The sequence below is a fragment of the Balaenoptera borealis genome, assembly GCF_965194805.1.
Source record: "Balaenoptera borealis genome assembly, chromosome: 2".
In the NCBI taxonomy this organism is placed as follows: Eukaryota; Metazoa; Chordata; class Mammalia; order Artiodactyla; family Balaenopteridae; genus Balaenoptera; species Balaenoptera borealis.
Window position 1 is genome coordinate 178,730,126 of NC_138867.1, and position 20,643 is coordinate 178,750,768.

Genomic DNA, 20,643 nt, shown 5'->3' on the forward strand with positions numbered 1-20,643 from the left:
TGAGGCGAACGAAGTTCGCCACTTCCGCTTCCGGCTCGGGAGGGGTCGGAAGAGGCGGGGTTTCCGCGATGGCGCCGTCGGCCACGTTCGATCCCTTCAGGTGGAGAAATTCTAGTTTTCTCTGGCGTGGGTACAGATGGGTTCCGGGTGGGCTAGGTGCGGGGGCTGGGGACCGAATGAGCCCCAAAGACAAGGTCGAGGCTGGAACCAGTCCTTAGGCGGGGCTGCTGGTGGGGGGCGCGGCCTGTTTCTGAGGCTGGGTTGGAGGTGCGATACGTCTTGTGCGTATTTAGATCGCTGAATACTGGCGCCTGAAGGGCGTGGCTGCGGGCAGGGACCCACCCCAAGCAAGCACATCAAAAGGTCTTCTACATGCCTCTCCCCTCGTTCCTAGAGCCCTAACAGTGATTTTCCCATATCGATAATCCTGCCAATCCATGAAGTAGTCTGTCTCCTCCGGTCAATTCCACAAGGCAGGACACAGTGCTAAACTCTAATGCTGTCCCCTGCATCTGGGGGTTTTTCATTGTTGTTGTTAAATCAGTAAGCAATCGAAGACAGCATTACGTTTGCTAGACCTCAAAACTACTTGGCACGTAAGATTTAAAGTTTCCCCTTTCTTTTGGTAGGGGGTGGGGGGATTGCTTGTAGCCTCGTAAAGCCCCAGCCTTTATACTTAATTTTTTTCTTTTGGTCTCTTGTGTTTCCCTGTTTTTTCTTTATTTCTTTTTTCTTTAGATATTTACCTGCTAAGCTCCTGGTGGTCCCGAGTGACCCCTGCTGTGAGCAGTGGCCTCCCTTTCTAGACTGTCCCGATCAACCTGAGAGGGACTAGAGTCTATATCCAAGGTGGGGGAATCCTTATTTTGTAACAATTTGGTTTTCAGGAGGATGCTCTTACATGTTGATAGGCAGTGGCACTCAAGAGAGCCCAAGCACACTGACCAGGAGATTTACAAACTGATTTGAGTTGAGAAACCTTCTGAGGTTTCTTGGGAGCAAGAACAAAATGTTCCTTCCCCTTTTCCTTTTTCATTAAACATTGAGCCATCAGTCTCTATGGATGAGATCCCTCATATCCCACTAGGCTGGGGAATAAATCACTACAGAAGCAAAGCAAGGAGCAACAGAGAGATAGGTGAGGGCTGCTGGTGTCTTTGGTGGGGACAGCCACTGGGGAACTCCTGATCTCTTTGTCTCCCACAAGGGATGTCATGGAGGATATCTCTCTTGGTGTTGCAAGGAACATCATAATTAACATGGTGATGAAGAAAGGTAAGTTGTTTCTGGTTGTCCTTAAAAATTGGTAGGCATTAAATGTTATCCACTAGGTCAATAGCTCACATTTATATCAAGTGAATTAATGAACATCATTATTAGGGGGAAAAGGATAAACACTATATAAGAATGAAAGGACAATTTACCAGAAACATACAAAATGACTACATTTTTATGCATCCAGTTATACTGCCTCAAAATAAAAGATAGAATTTAAAAAACAATCTGACTACCCACAGTCATACTGGGGCATTTTAACATACCTCTCTCAATAAAGGGGAGATCATGAGATAAGGTTTGTAATGATACAGATTTTAAAAACACAATAAGATTTATCCATCAGATATACTGAAAATCTGTTATACCCAACAAATTATAGAATACACATTGTTTTCAACTATACTTGAAGGATTCTTAAAACTTGACCATATGAGATGTATCAGTTGAGACTGAAATCCACTGAAACAGACTCTTCCCACAAGAATGGTTTAAACCAGTTAGTTTATTTTTTTCATGTTACAAGAAGTCCAGAAATAAGCAACCCATAGCTGCTTATACATAGCTAAATAATATTTTATGTCCTTATTATATAATCAGTAGTGTATGACTGTCATCCTATTGGTCTATTCTCTAGGAAAAAAGAAGAGATAAGACAAAGGGCAAATGGTAAAGTGAAAACGCCAGATGCGATGCTCCCATCTCCATGGAATTCTTTAGAACCCACAAGCAGTGACCTCTGCCTCCTTTCTCATTGGCCAGGACTGTGGGCTCATGGGCACTCACAGCTGCAAGGAAAGCTGGGAGATGAATCCTTACGAACTGTCCACACTGCTAATTTGAACACAGTTGTAGTTTTGTTACTTGAAAGAAGGAGGGGAGGAATGGATACTGGGACAGCAACTTCTTGTGTCTCACACATTAGGCCATGTAGCAAGTCTCTAATAATTTTCTGTTTGAATCTATGTCTTATAGGATCTGTATCACGAAGACCATGCATTCTGTGCATAATGCAATTAATTTAGAAATCTATAACTAAAAGATAACTAAAATCTGCAGAGTCTGCACATTAAAATATATATTTCTAAATAACCTATAGTTTGGTCCAAGACATCTTGATGAGAAATGGACAATATTTAGTACTTAATTACAATAAAAACATTATATATCAAAACTTTTGTGATGTAGATCAAGGGGAATTTAGAGTGCTGTATAATCTTTAATACTCATCAGTTAATGAGTTGTCACACTTTAAAGATTAAACACTCACTGATAAATACAATCACAGAACCATAACATTTATAAGGTTGGTCCCAGTACAATGTGACTTAAGAGTTGTGCCTGAAGGCTTTCTAAATTGGTCACGATAGGGTTTCTCTCCAGAGTGAGTTCTAAAATGAGTGAGATGTGAAGGACCCCTTAAGGCTAGCCTGTAGTCATTTCATTCATATAGTTTCTGCCCAGTATGTATTCGTTTGTGCATTATAAGGTTAGTGCTGGTGCTGAATGCTTTTCCACACTGAATACATTTATAGGGCTTCTCTCCTGTGTGAGTTCTCATATGTACCCTTAGGCAAGAGGAATTCCTAAAGGCCTTCCCACATTCTTTACACTCATAGGTTTTCTCTCCAGTGTGAGTTCTCTTGTGCACAATAAGATAAGAGCCTGTGCTGAAGGATTTTCCACATTGATTACACTCATAAGGTTTCTCTCCAGTGTGAGATCGTGTATGTTTTTTAAGGGATGACTGATCAATAAAGGCTTTCCCACAGTCACTGCATTCATAGGGTTTCTCTCCAGTGTGGGTTCTCATATGTTTCTGAAGGGATGAAGGAACAGTGAAAGCCTTGCCACATTCCTTACAGTCGTAGGGTTTCTCTCCAGTGTGAGTTCTTTTGTGCACATTAAGATGAGAGCTCTGGCTGAAGGATTTTCCGCAATGATTACACTCGTAAGGTTTCTCTCCAGTGTGTGATCTCACATGTTTCTTAAGGGAAGACTGAAAAACAAAGGCTTTCCCACAATTGCTACATTCATAACGTTTCTCTCCAGTGTGAGGTCTCACACATATCTGAAGGGACAAGGGGCCAGTGAAAACTTTCCCATGTTCATTACATTTTGAGCTTTCCTCCACAATACACATTTTTTTGTGGAAACTAAGGGAAGATCTTTTTCCATAGTCACTGCATTCACAGAGTTTCTCTCCAGTAGGTATTTGTTCATGTACTGAAAAGGAAGAGTGTAAGTTGAAGGACATTAGATGTTGATTACACTCAGAAGATTTCTCTCCTGTGAGAGTTAAGTGTTTCCTAAGGGATGACTCTTGATTGAAAATTTTTCCACAACCATTAAATTCAATAATTTTCTCTCCAGTGTGAGTACTCACATGACTCCTAAGAGTTGAGGGATGGCCAAAGTCTTGCCCATATTCTTTATATTTGTAGCATTTCTCTCTCTTGCAATATCTTGGACAAATAAGGTGACAGTTCTTTCTGAAGAATTTTCCACAGTGATTAAATTCCATTGGTTTCTCATCAGGGTGAGTTGCTGCCTACAGAATAAGGAATAAGTGGTGACTAAAGGCTTTCTCACTTTCATCACAGAGGAACTCACTCCCATGTGGATTCTGCCATATATATGAAGCATATTATTATGACTAACATTTTTACCATTTTCAGGGTGTGTGTATACCTTTTGCGCTATTCTTTCAAGTTGAAATAGCTGAATACTCTTCCCAAGGCCCCATGGTATTCATTCCCATCAAAGGGCATCCTAAATATAGTTTTTCTAGTCATGTGTGAAGAATGAATGAATTATTTATTAAATACTTAATAACTGAATCACATTTAAGTAAATGTTTACTTTTTGATATTCTCTGCAAGGCAGCAAGTGTTGAGGTAGGTTTGGAGATTTCTCCAATTTTATGGGATTCATAAAGGCTTTCCTGAAGCAGCTTTCTGATGAGTGAATTCCACTTGCCTCAAGTGTCTCCCCTTGTTTGGGTGCTGCTGCTGTTTTAATTCCTTGAAATTCACAGAGTTCTCCCATTCTAAAAAAGCAGGAATCATTTCTAGTGAATCTCACCATTTTTATGCCACTGGAAGTTTTCTCCCCAGGAACATTCTGCGTAAGAATTGCGTCTTTTGATTTAAGTTGAGTATCCCAGTCTGAAAGTGAATGGGGAAATTTTTTATAATTATTGGGAGAAAAAGTAGGGATGAAAGAAAAAAGGAGGCAGGCACCCTATGGATTTGCTTTCAAATAATAACACTAAATATAGGAAAATGTGAAAGAGAAGATGCAATCAGTGACCAGAGAAATTAATTTAGGAACTTGGCTCTGGAAAAAGATGCCAATGATAGGGACAAGCAATGGAAATGAGAGGTATTTTACTAAGGATTCTGGAGGCTTGAGACAATAAGAGAAGGTATTATCTGGAAAGCAAGTGGGGAGAACTGAACAAAAAGTATTCAAGGAAATGTGAAATTGAAAGAGTAATTAAAATAGTTTTTTCTTTGAGACCAAATGGAAGTATGAATGAATGGAGAGATGGTGAAAGAAGAAAAGCTCATGTAATGGCCTCTGCCTTCTTTCCCACAATGACTGACATTCCCAACTGTATCACCCCTCACAGGCTGTGGCTATTCCATACAATGACCCCTTTCTGCCTGGGGCTCACCTCTATATGCACCTTGGAGAATTCCTCTCTGCTCTGGCCTCAGCTCTTCCTGCTCCACCTCAGTGATCAGACTGTGTTTGCAGAGATGATACCCTGCTCATGGGGAAAGACACATGATGTGGGGAGACTGTGAAAGAAACAAGAAATCTTTCCACAAAATTGATTCCAATACTTTGGTTTTAAAGGATTCTGAAGATAGGCAAGTACAGCTTTAGGAGCAGCAAAACAATCAGATTATATAACTATTTCACAGGGCCCCAAAACAGACACGCACATTCCTTGTCCCACACGACCTGACCCTTGAATTCCAAGCCCAAGATCTGCAAATTACCTAAATTTTCTAAGGATCGAGAAAATACAATCAGTGCATTTTCATGGGAAGCCACAAGACTGCCCCACAAGGGCAGGAACCATCCATTCTGTGTTTACCATGTACTGCCATTCTTTTCACAGTTTCTGGAACAGATATGTGATGAAGAACTATTACGTGTATGAACAAATGAATATGAAGGAATGAGGTCAACTTTACCCACTGAGGCCAGGTTCCTAAAGTTCTCCAGCATCACGTCTCTGTACAGGATTTTCTGAGCAGGGTCCAGCAGTGCCCACTCCTCCTGTGAAAAGTCCACTGCCACTTCCTCGAAGGTCACCGAGTCCTAAAACATCACACGTACACAGGTTCAGCCAAGGACCATCTCTAACTCTGAACCAGAAAGATGGCGAGTGAGGCTGACAGGATTTGGGAAGGAGACCCAATGTGTAGGAAGCTCAGACATGCTTCAGAGGTCTCATTATTTGACCCAAGACTCAATTCTTGGAAATTTCCACTTTTGTCCTCACTCCCTGGACTATATCATCCAGCAGCTTAGCAGCTTTTCTAACACAGTGGAACTGATATTTCCACAACTAGGTTGTGAGGAATCTGCCAGTCTTATTGAAGATCAAGACTGAGCATACTGCAGAATGAGAAAAATACTTAGAAAAGGAATGAATGTCTTTCCTAGTGAAAAAAGTCTTTATTTTCCTTCATGGCACCCAGCAGAATATGCAACTAATACTCACCCTGGAGGATTATCTGGAAAAAAAAAATTAACATGTTGAAGCCTTTCCTAAGACATCCTCTATCTCCCATTCTGAGAAGCCCAGAGAACTGGGGAAGCCTGAGGCCAGCCTGCTTGGGCTGTGAAGCTGTGGGTCATGGGCAAGAGATGTATCCTTTAGGAACAGCAATGCTTTTTTGGAAACAGTAACTTCCCACATACCTGTGACCAGGTTGTCAGCGATCCTGCAGCCATTCTTCCTCTTGTGTCTCCCTCCTGGTCAGGCTCCTGGCCTGGAGCATGCAGACCTAGAGAAGAAGAAAGAAGCCATGAGAGTCAAGGCCTGACAGATATTCAACACTTACAGGCCTGGAAGCTTCCTCACACTAGCTTTAACCATGCACACACAAATGCACATATATATACAAACAATACAGTACAGATTTTATCTCCCTATCCAAGAACAGTTAGGAATGGGAATACTGTATGTACTTATTTTTTAAACTTTTCCCTAGACTGAACCACCAAAAATGCCTAGAGTCACTCACAACTCAGGAGCAATGAGCGCTCTAGTGTTAAAATTCCTCAAAATGCCATCTGTCTGTATAAGAAACCAGGGCTCCTTTGGTAAATAGCTGAGTCCAATGTGGAACAAGAAATGTTCAAGATGAGCCTGGAACAGCTTATACCAGAAAGCAAGGAACCTACCACACAGGAGAAAACTTAAAAAGGTTCCCACTGGCTTAAGATGGAACAATTTAATAAAGAATAATGACTACAATCAGTTGAAATATACCAAATGTAAAACAAAGCCATGAGTCTATAGTGTTACTAAAAAAAACCCTCAATGGTCACTACTGGAGGTGGCCAGGATATAATTTTGTTACTCTGAAAATTCGTGAAAAGAGTCAAGCGTGTAGGGCTTCCCTGGTGGCTCAGTGGTTAAGAATCCACCTGCCAATGCAGGGGACGTGGGTTCGAGTCCTGGTCCGGGAAGATCCCACATGCCGCAGAACAACTAAGCCCGTGTGCCACAACTACTGAGCCTGCACTCTAGAGCCCGCGAGCCACAACTACTGAGCCCACGTGCCACAACTGCTGAAGCCTGCATGCCTAGAGCCCATGCTCCACAACAAGAGAAGCCACTGCAATGAGAAGCCTGCGCACCGCAAAGTAGAGTAGCCCCTGCTTGCCACAACTAGAGAAAGCCCGCACACAGCAACGAAGACCCAACACAGCCAAAAATAAAGAAATAAATAAATAAATTTATTTAAAGAAATGTAATTAAAAAAGAGAATCAAGCATGTATCACCCCGCTCCCTCCTTTATGAACAATATTTTATGATTACCAAATAGTTGCGATAAGGGAAAGCTCTTTATAGAACAATCATAGAAACTTTATTAGGAGCTTCATTTATTATGAAGAAAATGCTAGAATCAGAAAGTCACCATTCTGCAACCACTAGTAAATTAATGGACCTAGGCAATGACAATAAATGGCTATTAAAATATTAGGTGAAAAGTGAATGGGGATGTTTATTTTCAACTTTTAATTTTGAAAACATTTCAAACTCAAAAGTTGTGAGAATAGTGTAAATATGATGAACTTCCCTATACTCTTTATCAGTTGTTAAAGTTCTATCACATTTGCTTTCTTTCTCCTCTCTCTGTAGGGGTGTGTGTGTGTGTGTGTGTGTGTGTGTTGTGTGCGTGTGTGGGGGTGTGGGTGTTTCATCAAGAATGATATTGAGAGGAATCTACTTGAGAGGAAATTGCGGATGTCATGACCCTTTTCTCCTACATTCTTCAGAGTGTCATAGGAACTTAGAACATTCTCTAACACAAACACAATGATTGAAAGCAGGATTTAATATTATCTAACATACAATCCATATGCAGAATTTTACCAACTGGCCCAGTAATATCCTTTATAGCAGTCACTTTTTAAAATTCCCATCCAGGATCACGCCCTCAAAGTATGTTTCTTTAATCTTCTTTAATCTGGACCAGCCCCTCAGCCTTTCTTCATCTTCCCAGGTTTGAAAAGTCCAGGCCAGATGTTTTACAGACAGCCTCAGTTTTGGTTCATCTGTTGTTTTCTCATGATTAGATTCACAAAGTTCATTTTTGGATGACGTATTATGTGATTGATGTTTGTCCTTCTCTGCATCACTTCAGGAGGCTTATGATGCCAGTCTTGTCTCATTATTGATATTAACTTTGATCATTTGGTTAAGGCGGTATGCAGCATGTTTCCCCATTAAGTTACCCTTTTTTTCTTTTGTAATTAACAAGAAATCTGAAGGAGATAATTTAAGACTAAGTACATGTGCTGGGGAACTTTATAAAGTAAGGTCAAGCTCACACTGGGACCAACTGATAAATCTTAACATCTCAAAAGAGATATCTGGACATCATTAGTTCTGATATGATGTAACAAGAAACAACACCAATTATAAAATATTTTTGCCAAAAAAAAAAATCCTAACAAATCCTTTAATTAGCAGTTTATAGAAGGGTAAGAGGAGGAGACAGAGGACATGTTAAATGATATTATATACAGGACATAATCAGACAAATCCAGTTTGGAGGAGAAAGAGGAAGGGAGAACTCTTCCTGATTAAGAGACTTAAGAGGCGTAACAATCCATTGTAAAGTGTGGCCCTTAGATCTTGATTTGAACGACTATAAAAACACATTTGAGATACTTGGGGTTAACAGAACACAGACAGGGTATTAGACGATATTGGTAAAGAGAAAAGCATCCTGGGTTTCAGTACCAAAAAAAAAAAAAAAGAGAGAGAGAGAAAGCAGCCCCTGATATGCAGGAGCTGACCTGGTACTCTCAGCTAGGCCTTGCTGTTGTGATGAGCTGGCCTGAAACTCACAGCAACGTCTGGGTGTTCTCCTGTTCAACACCCAAAACAGCAACAAGACAAGGTCACTCTGTGACCATGATATATTGAGACAAAAGCAAGAACACTCTGTAATCGTGTCTGAACATGGACAAAATATAAACAATATTTACACCTCAAAAATGACCAAACATCCCCCTTTTCTGGCTAATATGAGTGACTGCTGCTTGTTTATCAATTATAATTTTAGTCTCAGTATAGTTTTCCCCCTTTGTAGGTAACATTTACTAAGATGCCCAACACAGAATACCCTTGCACCCTACAACATCCAATCCAGAACTCACCCCAAAAGCACCTAATACAAGCCCCAATTCTTTTTTTTATAGGTTAGAAAAATGTGTGGGTTCGTTTGTTTTTTTATATTAAGGCTTTGTAGTTGCATTTACTAAGTTCCTGGTTTCAGCTGGCATCTTAAAAATATATCCCTTTAAGTTATATGATGTTAGGTTCTCAATTGACAAAGGTCAACTAGACATTGACAAAGTCTAAAAAATGCCCAACATTGACAAAGAAATTAGTTTGAAAACTAGAGAATCTGCCTTCAAAAATAGCTATTTCTACCAAAGTGGAAAAAAGGTATTGTTGTTGGATTAAACTACAATTTTATTTTAAATATCACCATCTCTCGGGAAATATCACTATAGCTTGAAAAATCACATTCACTTACAACTCACATTTTTTTTAATAAATTTATTTATTTATTTATTTATTTATTTATTTATTTATTTATTTATTTATTTATTTTTGCTGTGTTGGGTCTTCGTTTCTGTGCAAGGGCTTTCTCCAGTTGCGCGAGCGGGGGCCCTCTTCATCGCAGTGCGCGGGCCTCTCACAGTCGCGGCCTCTCCCATTGCGGAGCACAGGCTCCAGACGCACAGGCTCAGTAGTTGTGGCTCACGGGCCTAGCCGCTCCGCGGCATGTGGGATCTTCCCAGACCAGGGCACGAACCCGTGTCCCCTGCATTGGCAGGCAGATTCCTAACCACTGCGCCACCAGGGAAGCCCACAACTCACACTCTTGATCCTTGAAATGACATTTTATAATTCCAATATGCAGTATGCTTCTGAGTCAGTAGTTTTATCCTGGATGCCCTTTAAAGCAACCTTTTGAATGTTAAAATGATGTATGACTTTTTATTAAACTTACTAGCCAATTTGCTAGTATTTATATCAAGAGCAATGTTCCCTTTTTTTTTCTTAATATTTATTTATTTATTTGGCTGCACCGGGTCTTAGTTGTGGCACGTGGGATCTTCAATCTTCGTTGCAGCATGTGAGATCTAGTTTCCTGACTAGGGATCAAACCCAGGCCCCCTGCGTTGGGAGTCTTAGCCACTGGACTACCAGGGAAGTCCCTCCCCTTTCTTTTTTAAAAGTAATTTTAAAATTTATTTTAATTGAGATAACAATGATTTATAAAATATAAGTTTCACGTGTTCAAAACCAAATTCCTTAATAAGTCTTTTCTAACACTCTCTTACTGAGATATCCCACAGTTCACCATGGTGTGCATTCTGCCTTGCTGCAGTAAGTAATAAATCCAACTTGTTTAACTCTGTGTGCCCCTGGTGGTCTTTAGCTAAAGACCACTGATAACATCAAGAAATACTGTTAATTTGGGGGTGTGTGATAATGGTGTTGTGATAATGCTAAAAACTTCTGTTAAAAGTTTACTTAAAAATTTTTTTGATTGAAGTATAGTTGATTTACAATGTTGTGTTAGTTTCAGGTGTACAGCAAAGTCATTCAGCTATATATGTGTGTGTATATAAATATATATATACATACACACACATATATCCTTTTTCAGATTCTTTTCCATAATAGGTTATTACAAGATATTGAATATAGTTCCCTGTGCTATACAGTAGGTCCTTAATTTTTACCTGTTTTATATATAGTTGTGTGTATCTGTTAATCCCAAACTCCTAATTTATTTAAATTAGGAATTAAATTAAAAGTTTATTTTTATTAAAGAATTGTCTTGTCAACCCTCAGAATGGGAGAAAACATTTGCAAATGAAGCAACTGACAAAGGATTAATCTCCAAAATTTACAAGCAGCTCATGCAGCTCAATATCAAAAAAACAAACAACTTAATCCAAAAATGGGCAGAAGACCTAAACAGACATTTCTCCAAAGAAGATATACAGGTTGCCAACAAACACATGAAAGAATGCTCAACATCACTAATCATTAGAGAAATGCAAATCAAAACTACAATGAGGTATCACCTCACACCAGTCAGAATAGCCATCATCAAAAAATCTACAAACAATAAATGCTGGAGAGGGTGTGGAGAAAAGGGAACCCTCTTGCACTGTTCGTGGGAATGTAAATTGATACAGCCACTATGGAGAACAGTATGGAGGTTCCTTAAAAAACTAAAAATAGAACTACCATATGACCAAGCAACCCCACTACTGGACATATATCCTGAGAAAACCATAATTCAAATAGAGTCATGTACCACAATGTTCACTGCAGCTCTATTTACAATAGCCAGGACACGGAAGCAAGCTAAGTGTCCATCGACAGATGAATGGATAAAGAAGATGTGGCACATATATACAATGGAATATTACTCAGCCATAAAAAGAAACGAAATGGAGTTATTTGTAGTGAGGTGGATGGACCTAGAGACTGTCATACAGAGTGAAGTAAGTCAGAAAGAGAAAAACAAATACCGTATGCTAACACATATATATGGAATCTAAAAAAAAAAAAGGTTCTGAAGAACCTAGGGGCAGGACAGGAATAAAGATGCAGACATAGAGAATGGACGTGAAGACACGGGGAGGGGGAAGGGTAAGCTGGGATGAAGTGAGATAGTGGCATGGACTTATATATACTACCAAATGTAAAATAGATAGCTAGTGAGAAGCAGCTGCATAGCACAGGGAGATCAGCTCGGTGCTTTGTGACCACCTAGAGGGGTGGGATATGGAGGGTGGGAGGGAGACACAAGAGGGAGGGGATATGGGGATATATGTATATGTATAGCTGATTCACTTTGTTATAAAGCAGAAACTAACACACCATTTTAAAGCAATTATTCTCCAATAAAGATGTTTTTAAAAAAAAAGAATTGTCTCGTAAGTCTCTTGCTCTGTAACAGTTCTCCTTCCTCTTTTGCCCCCAGACTGGGTTAGGCTGGTTGTATCCTTATGCTGTCCTTTTCTTTTAGAGATACAACTCAAATTCTGGGTGAAATGACATGATGTTTGATATTTGTTTTAACATGCTCCAGGAAAACAAAACTCAGTTATTATAGTAAGCAAGGGGAAGAATTAAGAATGCAAAATCGTGGTAATCACTGAAGCTGGATAATGGGTACAGGGAGGTTTCATCTTAGTACTCTTCACTCCTGAGTATGTTTGAAAATCCATAAATAAAAGTTCTAAAGAAAAGAAAGATAACTTTCCATACAGAAGGAGACAGACAGAAAATGTACTGGTCTAGACCTTGGCAACAGATATAGTAGAAAAAGAAAATCTTACGTTTTAGTCCAAATTCACATTACTTGTGTAATCCAAAATTATTCCCTCAAGAGAATAATTTTATTTAAAGAAGGTTCTAGGTTTCATTAAGGAGGGTCTCCTAGGCAATTAGTGTGAGCAAATGGACCTATCTCTGGAAAACTCAACTTCAAGCCAGGCCTCAAAGGATTCCCACAGATAAAATTCTAAGTAAACTGAGGAAGTCACAGTTAAAAAAATTATGAAACACAAATATATAAAATATATAGTGTACCATGAGTGAGAAGCAGTCAAAACACAGGCAGCAGGAAAAAGAAAGCACAATACTGCAGGTATTAGACTTTTTAGACATTATGTAAAAAAACCCTATATTTAACAGGCTTAAAGAAATTAAGAGAAATTTGGATGAATATGGAATAAGATACGCTAGAAATGATGAAACAGTTTTAAGAAACAAACGTAATTTTTAGAAATGAAACAGACTCGTTGAAGTTAGAAATTCAATGCAAGGATTAACCACCAGATTAGAACTTTGTTACACCATTTGATGAGAAACTAGCTAGGAATTTCCTAGAATTAGTAAAAGACACTAACCTTTGGATCCAGGAAGCACAATAAATCCCAGGCTGAAAGAATAAAAAGAAATCCACACCTACATTTATTTTCTTCTTTGGTGTTTGATTCCCCCCCCCCCCCCCCACACACACACAATCTTAAAAGTAGCCAGGGAAAAAACCCAGGTCACCTAAAAAGGAAAGACAAACTGATGTCTCACGTCTCAAGAGCAACAAGGTATGTCAGAAGAAAGGACGACACCCTCAGTGTGCTGACAGAAAAATAACTTATCAACTTAGAATTCTAAATCCAGTTAAAATATCTTCTTTAGGTTCAAGGGTGAATTTATGAAATCAAACCCTGAATCTAATCAAGCTTCTGGACTAACTACTTTTATTTTTATTTTTATTTTTTTTATAAATTTATTTATTCATTTATTTAATTTTTGGCTGCATTGGGTCTTCGCTGCTGCACGCGGGCTTTCTCTAGTTGCAGTGAGCGGGGGCTACTCTTTGTTGCGGGGCGCAGGCTTCTCATTGTGGTGGCTTCTCTTGTTGCAGAGCACAGGCTCTAGGCACGCGGGCTTCAGTAGTTGTGGCACATGGGCTTCAGTAGTTGTGGCTCGCGGGCTCTAGAGCGCAGGCTCAGTAGTTGTGGCGCGCGGGCTTAGTTGCTCCGCGGCATGTGGGATCTTCCCGGACCAGGGCTCGAACCCGTGTCCCCTGCATTGGCAGGCGGATTCTTAACCACTGCGCCACCAGGGAAGCCCCTAACTACTTTTAATAGGAAATACAGAGATAAACAAGTTAAATAACACAAAGCAGCAGCAATCAGCTAAATCCATAATGTAGGACAAACGCCTTGATATCTCCAATAAGTCAGTGGATTAAAAAAAAAAAGGAAAAAGGAGGAGGAGGGGATAAAACAAACTTAAGAGATACATATTCAAAAAAACAAGGTGGGTACCCTGTTAAGATCCTGATTTGAACAAACTGTAAAAAGATATTCTGGAGACAACTGGGGAACTTTGGAGTTTGCCAGGTGGGAAAATGCGGTGATGGTTATGTACCAGCCAGAGACGCATGCTTAAGTACCGATGAAAGGACATGATGTCCAGAATCTGCTGTAAAAACACTCCAGAAAAAAGAAAAAGCAGGTGACTAGGCTACCAGCACTGTCCAACTCTTATGTACACTATCTAATACAATAGCCACCATTTACATATGGCTATTGAGCACCTGAAATGAGGCTAGGGTTATTTAAGTAATTTACATTTTAACTTAAATTTGAATAGCCACATATGGCTAGTGTATTAGACAGCTCAGGCCTACGGGATCCAAGAATGGTAAAATATTGATAATTGTGAAAACTGAGTGTTGAAGATATGATTCGCTATATTATTTTCTCTACTTTTGTGTGTGCTTGAAAATTTCCATATGAAAAGCTTAAAGTTTTAAAAGGGGAGTAAAATAAAGACATTTTTAAGTAAAGACCCAAGAGAGCTTACCCATCTAAAGATCATCACTAAAGTAAATTCTCAGTATTCCAGGAAATAGGAATTTGTATGTCTGAAATGTTAAGTGAACTTTGATTATATAAAATAATAATAGCAATATCTAATTTGTGAGATGGAAAAGCAAGCTGGAATGCTACCGAATAATAAAAATATATAAATTGGGAGGGATGTGACTGTAGTCTTATGCTCCTGGTATTCTTCCGTTAGAGAATAAAGGTATTGATTAGCTTTAGACTTTAAGTGTGCATGATAAAATAGCTAGGGCAACTACTGAAGAACACAGTGGGTTTAACTCACAGGCTAGAAGAAAAAATGGAATGAGGAAAAAACTTCAATTATTACAAAGGTAAGAAAAATAAGCAGGGGAAAAAAACAACAAAAGCAAGTAAAATAAACAGCATGTTGTAAGATGGCAGAAAATGTCTTTATCAATAATCACAATAAATGTACAAATAAATGGACTGAACTCTATAGTTTAAAAACAAAGACTGCCATGTTAGATTAAGATAAATTTCAGCTCTATGCTGTTTCACGAGATGCCCTAAAAATAAAACAACACAGAAAGACTAAATCTCAAAAATGGAAATGATATACCAGGCAAATATTAACCAAAATAAAGTTTGTTTGGCTAACTTAATTTCACACATTTTTAAGACAAAAGGCACTACAACAGGTAACTACATTAGGATATAAGATTCAATTAATGAGAAAGTATAAAGATTCTGAAGTTGTATACACAAGTAACATAGTTTCATAAAAGTTATAAACAGAAGCTAACAGAATTAAAGTAGAAATTGACAAACCTGCATCAGTGTAAGAGACTTTAACACACTATTCTGAGTAATGGATAGATCAGAGGAAAAAAAGAGGATTTGAAGGTCTGAATAGTAAAATGAACATCCTTCATCTAAAACACTTATAGACACTACTCTCAATAAATAGAGAATACATATCTTTTTCAAGCATAAGTGGAATGTTTACAAAACTGACCCCACTGCTATACTATAAAGCTAGTCTTAAGTCTTTCAAAGAAGATGTATACAGATATGTTCTCTGACCAAAATGAAATTAAGTTATATATTAATTACAAAAGAAAATTATGTTGAACCATATGAAACTGCCATTTTTATAGGTTAAAAAAAAAGGTTGAACGTTAGCAGTTTCACCATAGTTCAATCTAATAGAAAAAAGCCATTGACATCTGGAGTTTAGAGAACATTATTACACTTACGAATAACTCATGGGTAAAAGATATAATTAATGAATTAAATTAGAAATTAAAAAGTACATTAATACTATGGTTATTGATCAGTGCTAAGTACCAAAACTTGTAGGTTGCAGCTAAAGTGGGCCTTAGGGAAAAAAAATTAGGCTTTATGTACTTATATTAGAAAAAAGTTAAAAATTAGTCTATGTTTCCAATTTAAGAATTTAGGGAATTCCCTGGCAGTCCAGTGGTTAGGACTCAGCACTCTCACTACGAAGGGCCTGGGTTCGATCCCTGGTCAGGGAACTAAGATCCCGCATGCCACGCGGCATGGCCAAAAAAAAAAAAAAAAAAAAAAAAGGATTTAGAGGAAAAAAAATCTCAAAATAAATTTTAAAAAATTGAAGGAAAGAAAGAATAATATAATGAACTAGAAAACAAAAATCCAGAAAAGATCAAACAAAAAATATTGATTCTTTGAAAATTAATAGGAAAAATCATGCAAGATTATTCAAGAAAAGAAAGAGGGAGAAGGTGCAAAGAAAATTGAAAAGCAAAAAAGAACACAATTATAGATGCTGCAGAGATTAAACATGTAAGATATTGTGAATGACTGTATGCTAATCAAGCTCAGAAGTCACAGGAAATAGCTCAATTCCTAGAGAAATAAGACTAGAAATAACAAACTGAATAGTCCTAAAATAATTATCAAAAATGACCTGGACAGTGAGAGTTGCACAACCTGTGATTGTGATTAATGCCACTGAATTGTATGCTTAAAAATGGTTATAATGGCAAATTTTATATTGTATATATTTTACCACAATTTAAAAAATGTATAAAAGTGGAATAATCTGGGTTGTTGCTGACCCCCTCAGAGAGACTCCAGGTCTCTCCAGCCCAAATAATTCACTGCCCAGATAGATTCTTTAAAAAACAAAACAACAACCAAAAAAGCAAAAACAAAATAAAGAACTAGGCATATAAATTTTTCCCATGAAGAAAACACCAGGCTCAGAGGTTTTATAGATCAGTTCTGCCATTCAAAGAAGAGAGAATTCCAATCTGACTCAAATCTTTCAGGGATTAGACACACTTATGCAAAACTCCAGAAATGTGCACGATCCAAAACGTCATGTGTGCATTTTGATTAATCTATGACAGTACCTTACATAATTACCATGGGGGGAAAGAAGGGGAGGGGATGGACATGCCACTTTTAAGATGACGTCACAAAACAGTTTGCCTTATCAAAGGGATTACCTTGACTAAGTAGATAAAGGAAGAGGAATGTTCCTTGAGATTGGTATAATACTGATATCAAACATGACAGCCATTATAAGAAAACAAAATGATATGCAGGTCTCATTAATAAACATAGATACAAAGAGTCTATAGAAAATAAGTCCAAATCAAATACATCAAAAAATGAGAAAGATAATACATCAGAACCAAGTTGAGTTTATCCCAGGAATGCAAGAGAGGCTTACTGGAAAATCAATTAATATAATTTGTTTCATGAATAGATCAAAGTAGAAAACAGTATGATCATCTCAATAATACAGTAAAAGTGTTTGATAATACCCAACACTGCATAATGATTTAAAAATAATTTTAGCCAACTCTATTAAAAAAACCTCAATTTTTAAAATGGGCAAAATATCGATTTTTCTAAAGAAAATATAATGGCCATTAAGCATATGAAAATATGCTTATTGTTAGCCACCAGGAACATGCAAATCAAAACTACAAGATACCACTTGACACTCATTTTGATAGTTATAATCAGAAAGACAAATAACAATTGGTGAGTATGTGGAGAAATCAGAAGTCTTATTTGCTGGTGGTAAAGAATAATGGTGCAGCCACTTTAGAAAACAGTTTGGTAGTCCATCAAAATGTTAAATATACGATTATCATATGAATCAGCATTCCACTCCTAGGTATAAACCCAAGAGAAATGAAAACGTAAGTCCACGCAAAAACTTTAACAAGAATGTTCATAACAGCATTATTTACAATAGCCCAAATGTGGAAATAACCCAAATGCCCATCAAATTATGAGTGGATAAATAAAATGTGATGTATCTATACAAAAGAATATTATTTGGCCATTAATAGGAATCAGTACTGACACTTGTTACAATGTGGATGAACTTTGAAAACATTATAGTGAAAGAAGCCATTCACAAAAGACAAAATATTGTATGATTCCATTTACATGAAATGTCCAGAATGGACAAGTCTAGAAAGACAAGAAATAGATTAGTGAGTAGTAGCCTGGGCCTGGAGGGTAGGGAAGAATGGGGAGTGAGTGCTAATGAGCATGGGATTTATTTCTGGGATGATGAAAATTTTCTAAAATTAGATTGTGTGATGGTTGCACAACTCTGGGAATATACTAAAATTCACTGAATTGTACATTTTAGTTACATGTTAATTATAGTAAACGAGGAAAAGAGGAATAGAAGGAAATGTCTTTAAACCTGAAAATGTATCGAAAACATAGAGCAAACATTTCTATTTACTAGATACAAGCTGAAGGCCTTTGAGACACAGAAAAAGAAGTGGCTCCTTCTACTAATCATGATATAGACAGTGCAGTAAGTTGGGGAGAGCAAAAAAGGATGGGGAGACATGATAGGTTGGAGGACTGTAAAGGAAGAATAAACCTGTCATTCATGGATGATATGTAAACATCCAAAAGCATCTATAGGTTAAGATTATTTGAAAACTAAGAGAGGTGTGCAGCTTGCTGGATGCAAAATACACGTTCTGAGCGCTCAAAATAGAACGGGGGCAGTTGGCAATACCTAGGAATATTACACATGACCCGACAACCTTAGTTCTAAAAATCGACCTTAAAGTCCTAAGTACAGAAATATGAAGAAACATGCACAAGCCTATTCAGATGGGAACAACTCAATCGTCCACCATAGGGAACTAGGCTGCTTCCACACACTAGAGAACTGTAAGCCAGTTCAAAGAAAAAAAGGGCAGATCTCAGTGAACTGATGAGTACTTCAAAAAATGTCATAACGGAAGAAAATGAGGTACAAGAAAGGGCATCTTCTTAAGGAAAAGTAAAGTCTGACTTGGGGGAGGCCTTTTAAAGAGGGGAGGACAGGCGATGGAGAAAAGACCCTGCTGACGCGCCCTGCCTTTATTTCCAGACCCTCCTCCTCCCGGGGACAGTCCGCCGGAGCAGTCGTTCGGGAGACGGGAAGAAGCCGCGGCCCCAGCAGGCGCGAATGGAGCGGGTTGGTGCTCGGAGGACAAGCGGGGCGTCCTGAGGCCGCGGGCGGGAAGTCGCGCGTGAAGCCCGGCAGGAGGCGCCGCGGTCCGGGAGCAGCTGGCGCCGTAAACCTTACCCTTGACCCCTCCCCACTATCAAACGGCCCTTCCAGACTCGTGGTCGGAACCTGGATTTGGGCCCAGCCGGATCGGACGCCAACGTTTATGGAAACGGGCAAGATGCGCGAAGCAGCTATTGAGGACCAAGCCGCCAGCGGACGCGCACCTCCGCTTTGGGTCCCGGGTCTGAGGCTCCCGCCTCCAGTAGTTCAGTACCCCCCGGAACTCCGACGGGGGAGCGGGGCTGGGAGGCGGGCCCGGAGAGAGTGTCTGAGGCCTGGCCAGGGAGCCTGGGCACAGAGTTGAGGCGAAGTGCAGGCAAGTTTATTTTAAGCGAAGGAGGCTTATCAAGTAGAGTAACTTACTCTTGATTGCACATTTAAGTAAAATGGTGCGCAGGCACTTGAGCCCGGGTCTTTGACTCCATATGGTCTCCTCGATGGAAAAAGTAGAGGTCCCCAAGGTTTTGAAAAGGAGACTGAGCAGTCATAAGGGAAAAGGAGTCCAAACTTCACTACTCAGCCATTATGGATTCTCTTGCGGGGTCACTGCCCCTCCCCTCTTCCTAACCAAAGCAAGCCCCCCAGAAGTCAGAGAACTTTTTTGTCCGGACTCCAATTTAAACAATGATTATCCTGGTATTAAAAACAAAAAACAGTCTCGATCAGCACTTTAAGCTACCTGCCAAGAAATGGATTTTATCAGGGCCAAAAGAGGGCTGATTCTTAAATATGCATAACCGGAACCCATGATTTAAAACGGAAATCTGGTAGTAGAGAAAAGACGGATTTTACGGTGCTTTGGGGTTGTTGTTACTACAGTTAGACAGCGCAAAATAAGGATTTTAAAAATTTCAATAACTTCCTCTCTGTGCCTTTTCTAGACACCCCCATGAATAAAACATCTGCCTAGACATAAACTTAATCATTAGGAGGGTCCTTATTATTTAATGGAATCACCCATATCTGGAGATCTGTATTTAAAAGCTCAACCCCTCGCGGCTGACCATGCCTCTCAGGCAGATCGGCTCCATAAAATATCTGCCCATGTACAGAAGGGCCCAGAAATCTTAGGCACTTAATTACTAATATTAAAGACTAGGAACATGTGTTTAAACCGGAAAAATATTAATCTATATTCCATTCCAAAAATATTTTAAGGAGGCTAGGTTCTTTCACCACATAATGAGCACAGCCTGACAAGGCAGTATCATGTGAACTGTGGACTCCAGGCTTTGCTCAAGCAACAAAAGCATGGTGTTTTGAGGCAGAAGTAAAGTGCCCACTAGCCTTTCTCAGCTCCACTGTAAACACATGGGGGTTAGCGTCCCCAACCCTCTTCAAAGTCGAAAACACCAGTACAACTTAACAGTTGGCCCTCTGGGTTCTGTACCTGCAAATACAACCAGCTATGAATGGTGTAATGCTGTAGTACATCCATTGAAAAAAATCTACATATGAATGGACCCATGCAGTTCAAAATCTTGTGTTCAAGGGTCAACTGTAATGACGTATATCCATTAGAGTATCATACAGGGTATTTTTCACTGCCCTAAAAATCCTCTGTGCTTTGCTTATACGTTCCACCCATCACTCTCACCAATCCCTGGCAACCACTGATCTC

At 39.1% G+C, this 20,643-nt stretch overlaps 1 protein-coding gene and 1 long non-coding RNA gene across 9 annotated transcripts in view; one reads left to right on the top strand and one right to left on the bottom strand.

Annotated features, from left to right (window-relative positions):
* Positions 1–22: 22 nt before the first annotated feature.
* On the top strand, positions 23–20,231 carry LOC309624182. Of its 3 annotated transcripts, none has more exons than XR_014241803.1 (4): positions 23–100; positions 739–849; positions 1,208–1,275; positions 18,840–20,231. It is a non-coding gene; the product is annotated as an uncharacterized lncRNA (long non-coding RNA). The 3 variants fall into 3 exon arrangements; XR_014241805.1 differs by lacking the exons at positions 23–100; positions 18,840–20,231 and adding exons at positions 135–596; positions 1,913–3,050; XR_014241804.1 differs by lacking the exon at positions 739–849 and having other exon boundaries at positions 48–100.
* ZNF177 (zinc finger protein 177) overlaps positions 1,763–20,643 on the bottom strand; it is a gene marked incomplete at its 5' end in the record, with an annotated part of 33,607 nt that continues 14,726 nt past the window's right edge. For 3 of the 6 annotated variants that reach the window (XM_082381954.1, XM_082381955.1, XM_082381953.1), the window contains 5 exons: positions 1,763–3,822; positions 4,251–4,442; positions 4,955–5,047; positions 5,484–5,610; positions 6,217–6,302. In XM_082381954.1, the coding sequence (XP_082238080.1) occupies positions 2,717–3,822; positions 4,251–4,442; positions 4,955–5,047; positions 5,484–5,610; positions 6,217–6,302 (1,604 nt within the window). In that variant the 3' untranslated portion in view covers positions 1,763–2,716. Of the gene's footprint in view, positions 3,827–4,250; positions 4,443–4,954; positions 5,048–5,483; positions 5,611–6,216; positions 6,303–20,643 lie in introns of all 6 variants that reach the window. The other 3 variants (XM_082381957.1, XR_014241802.1, XM_082381956.1) reach the window with 3 other exon arrangements.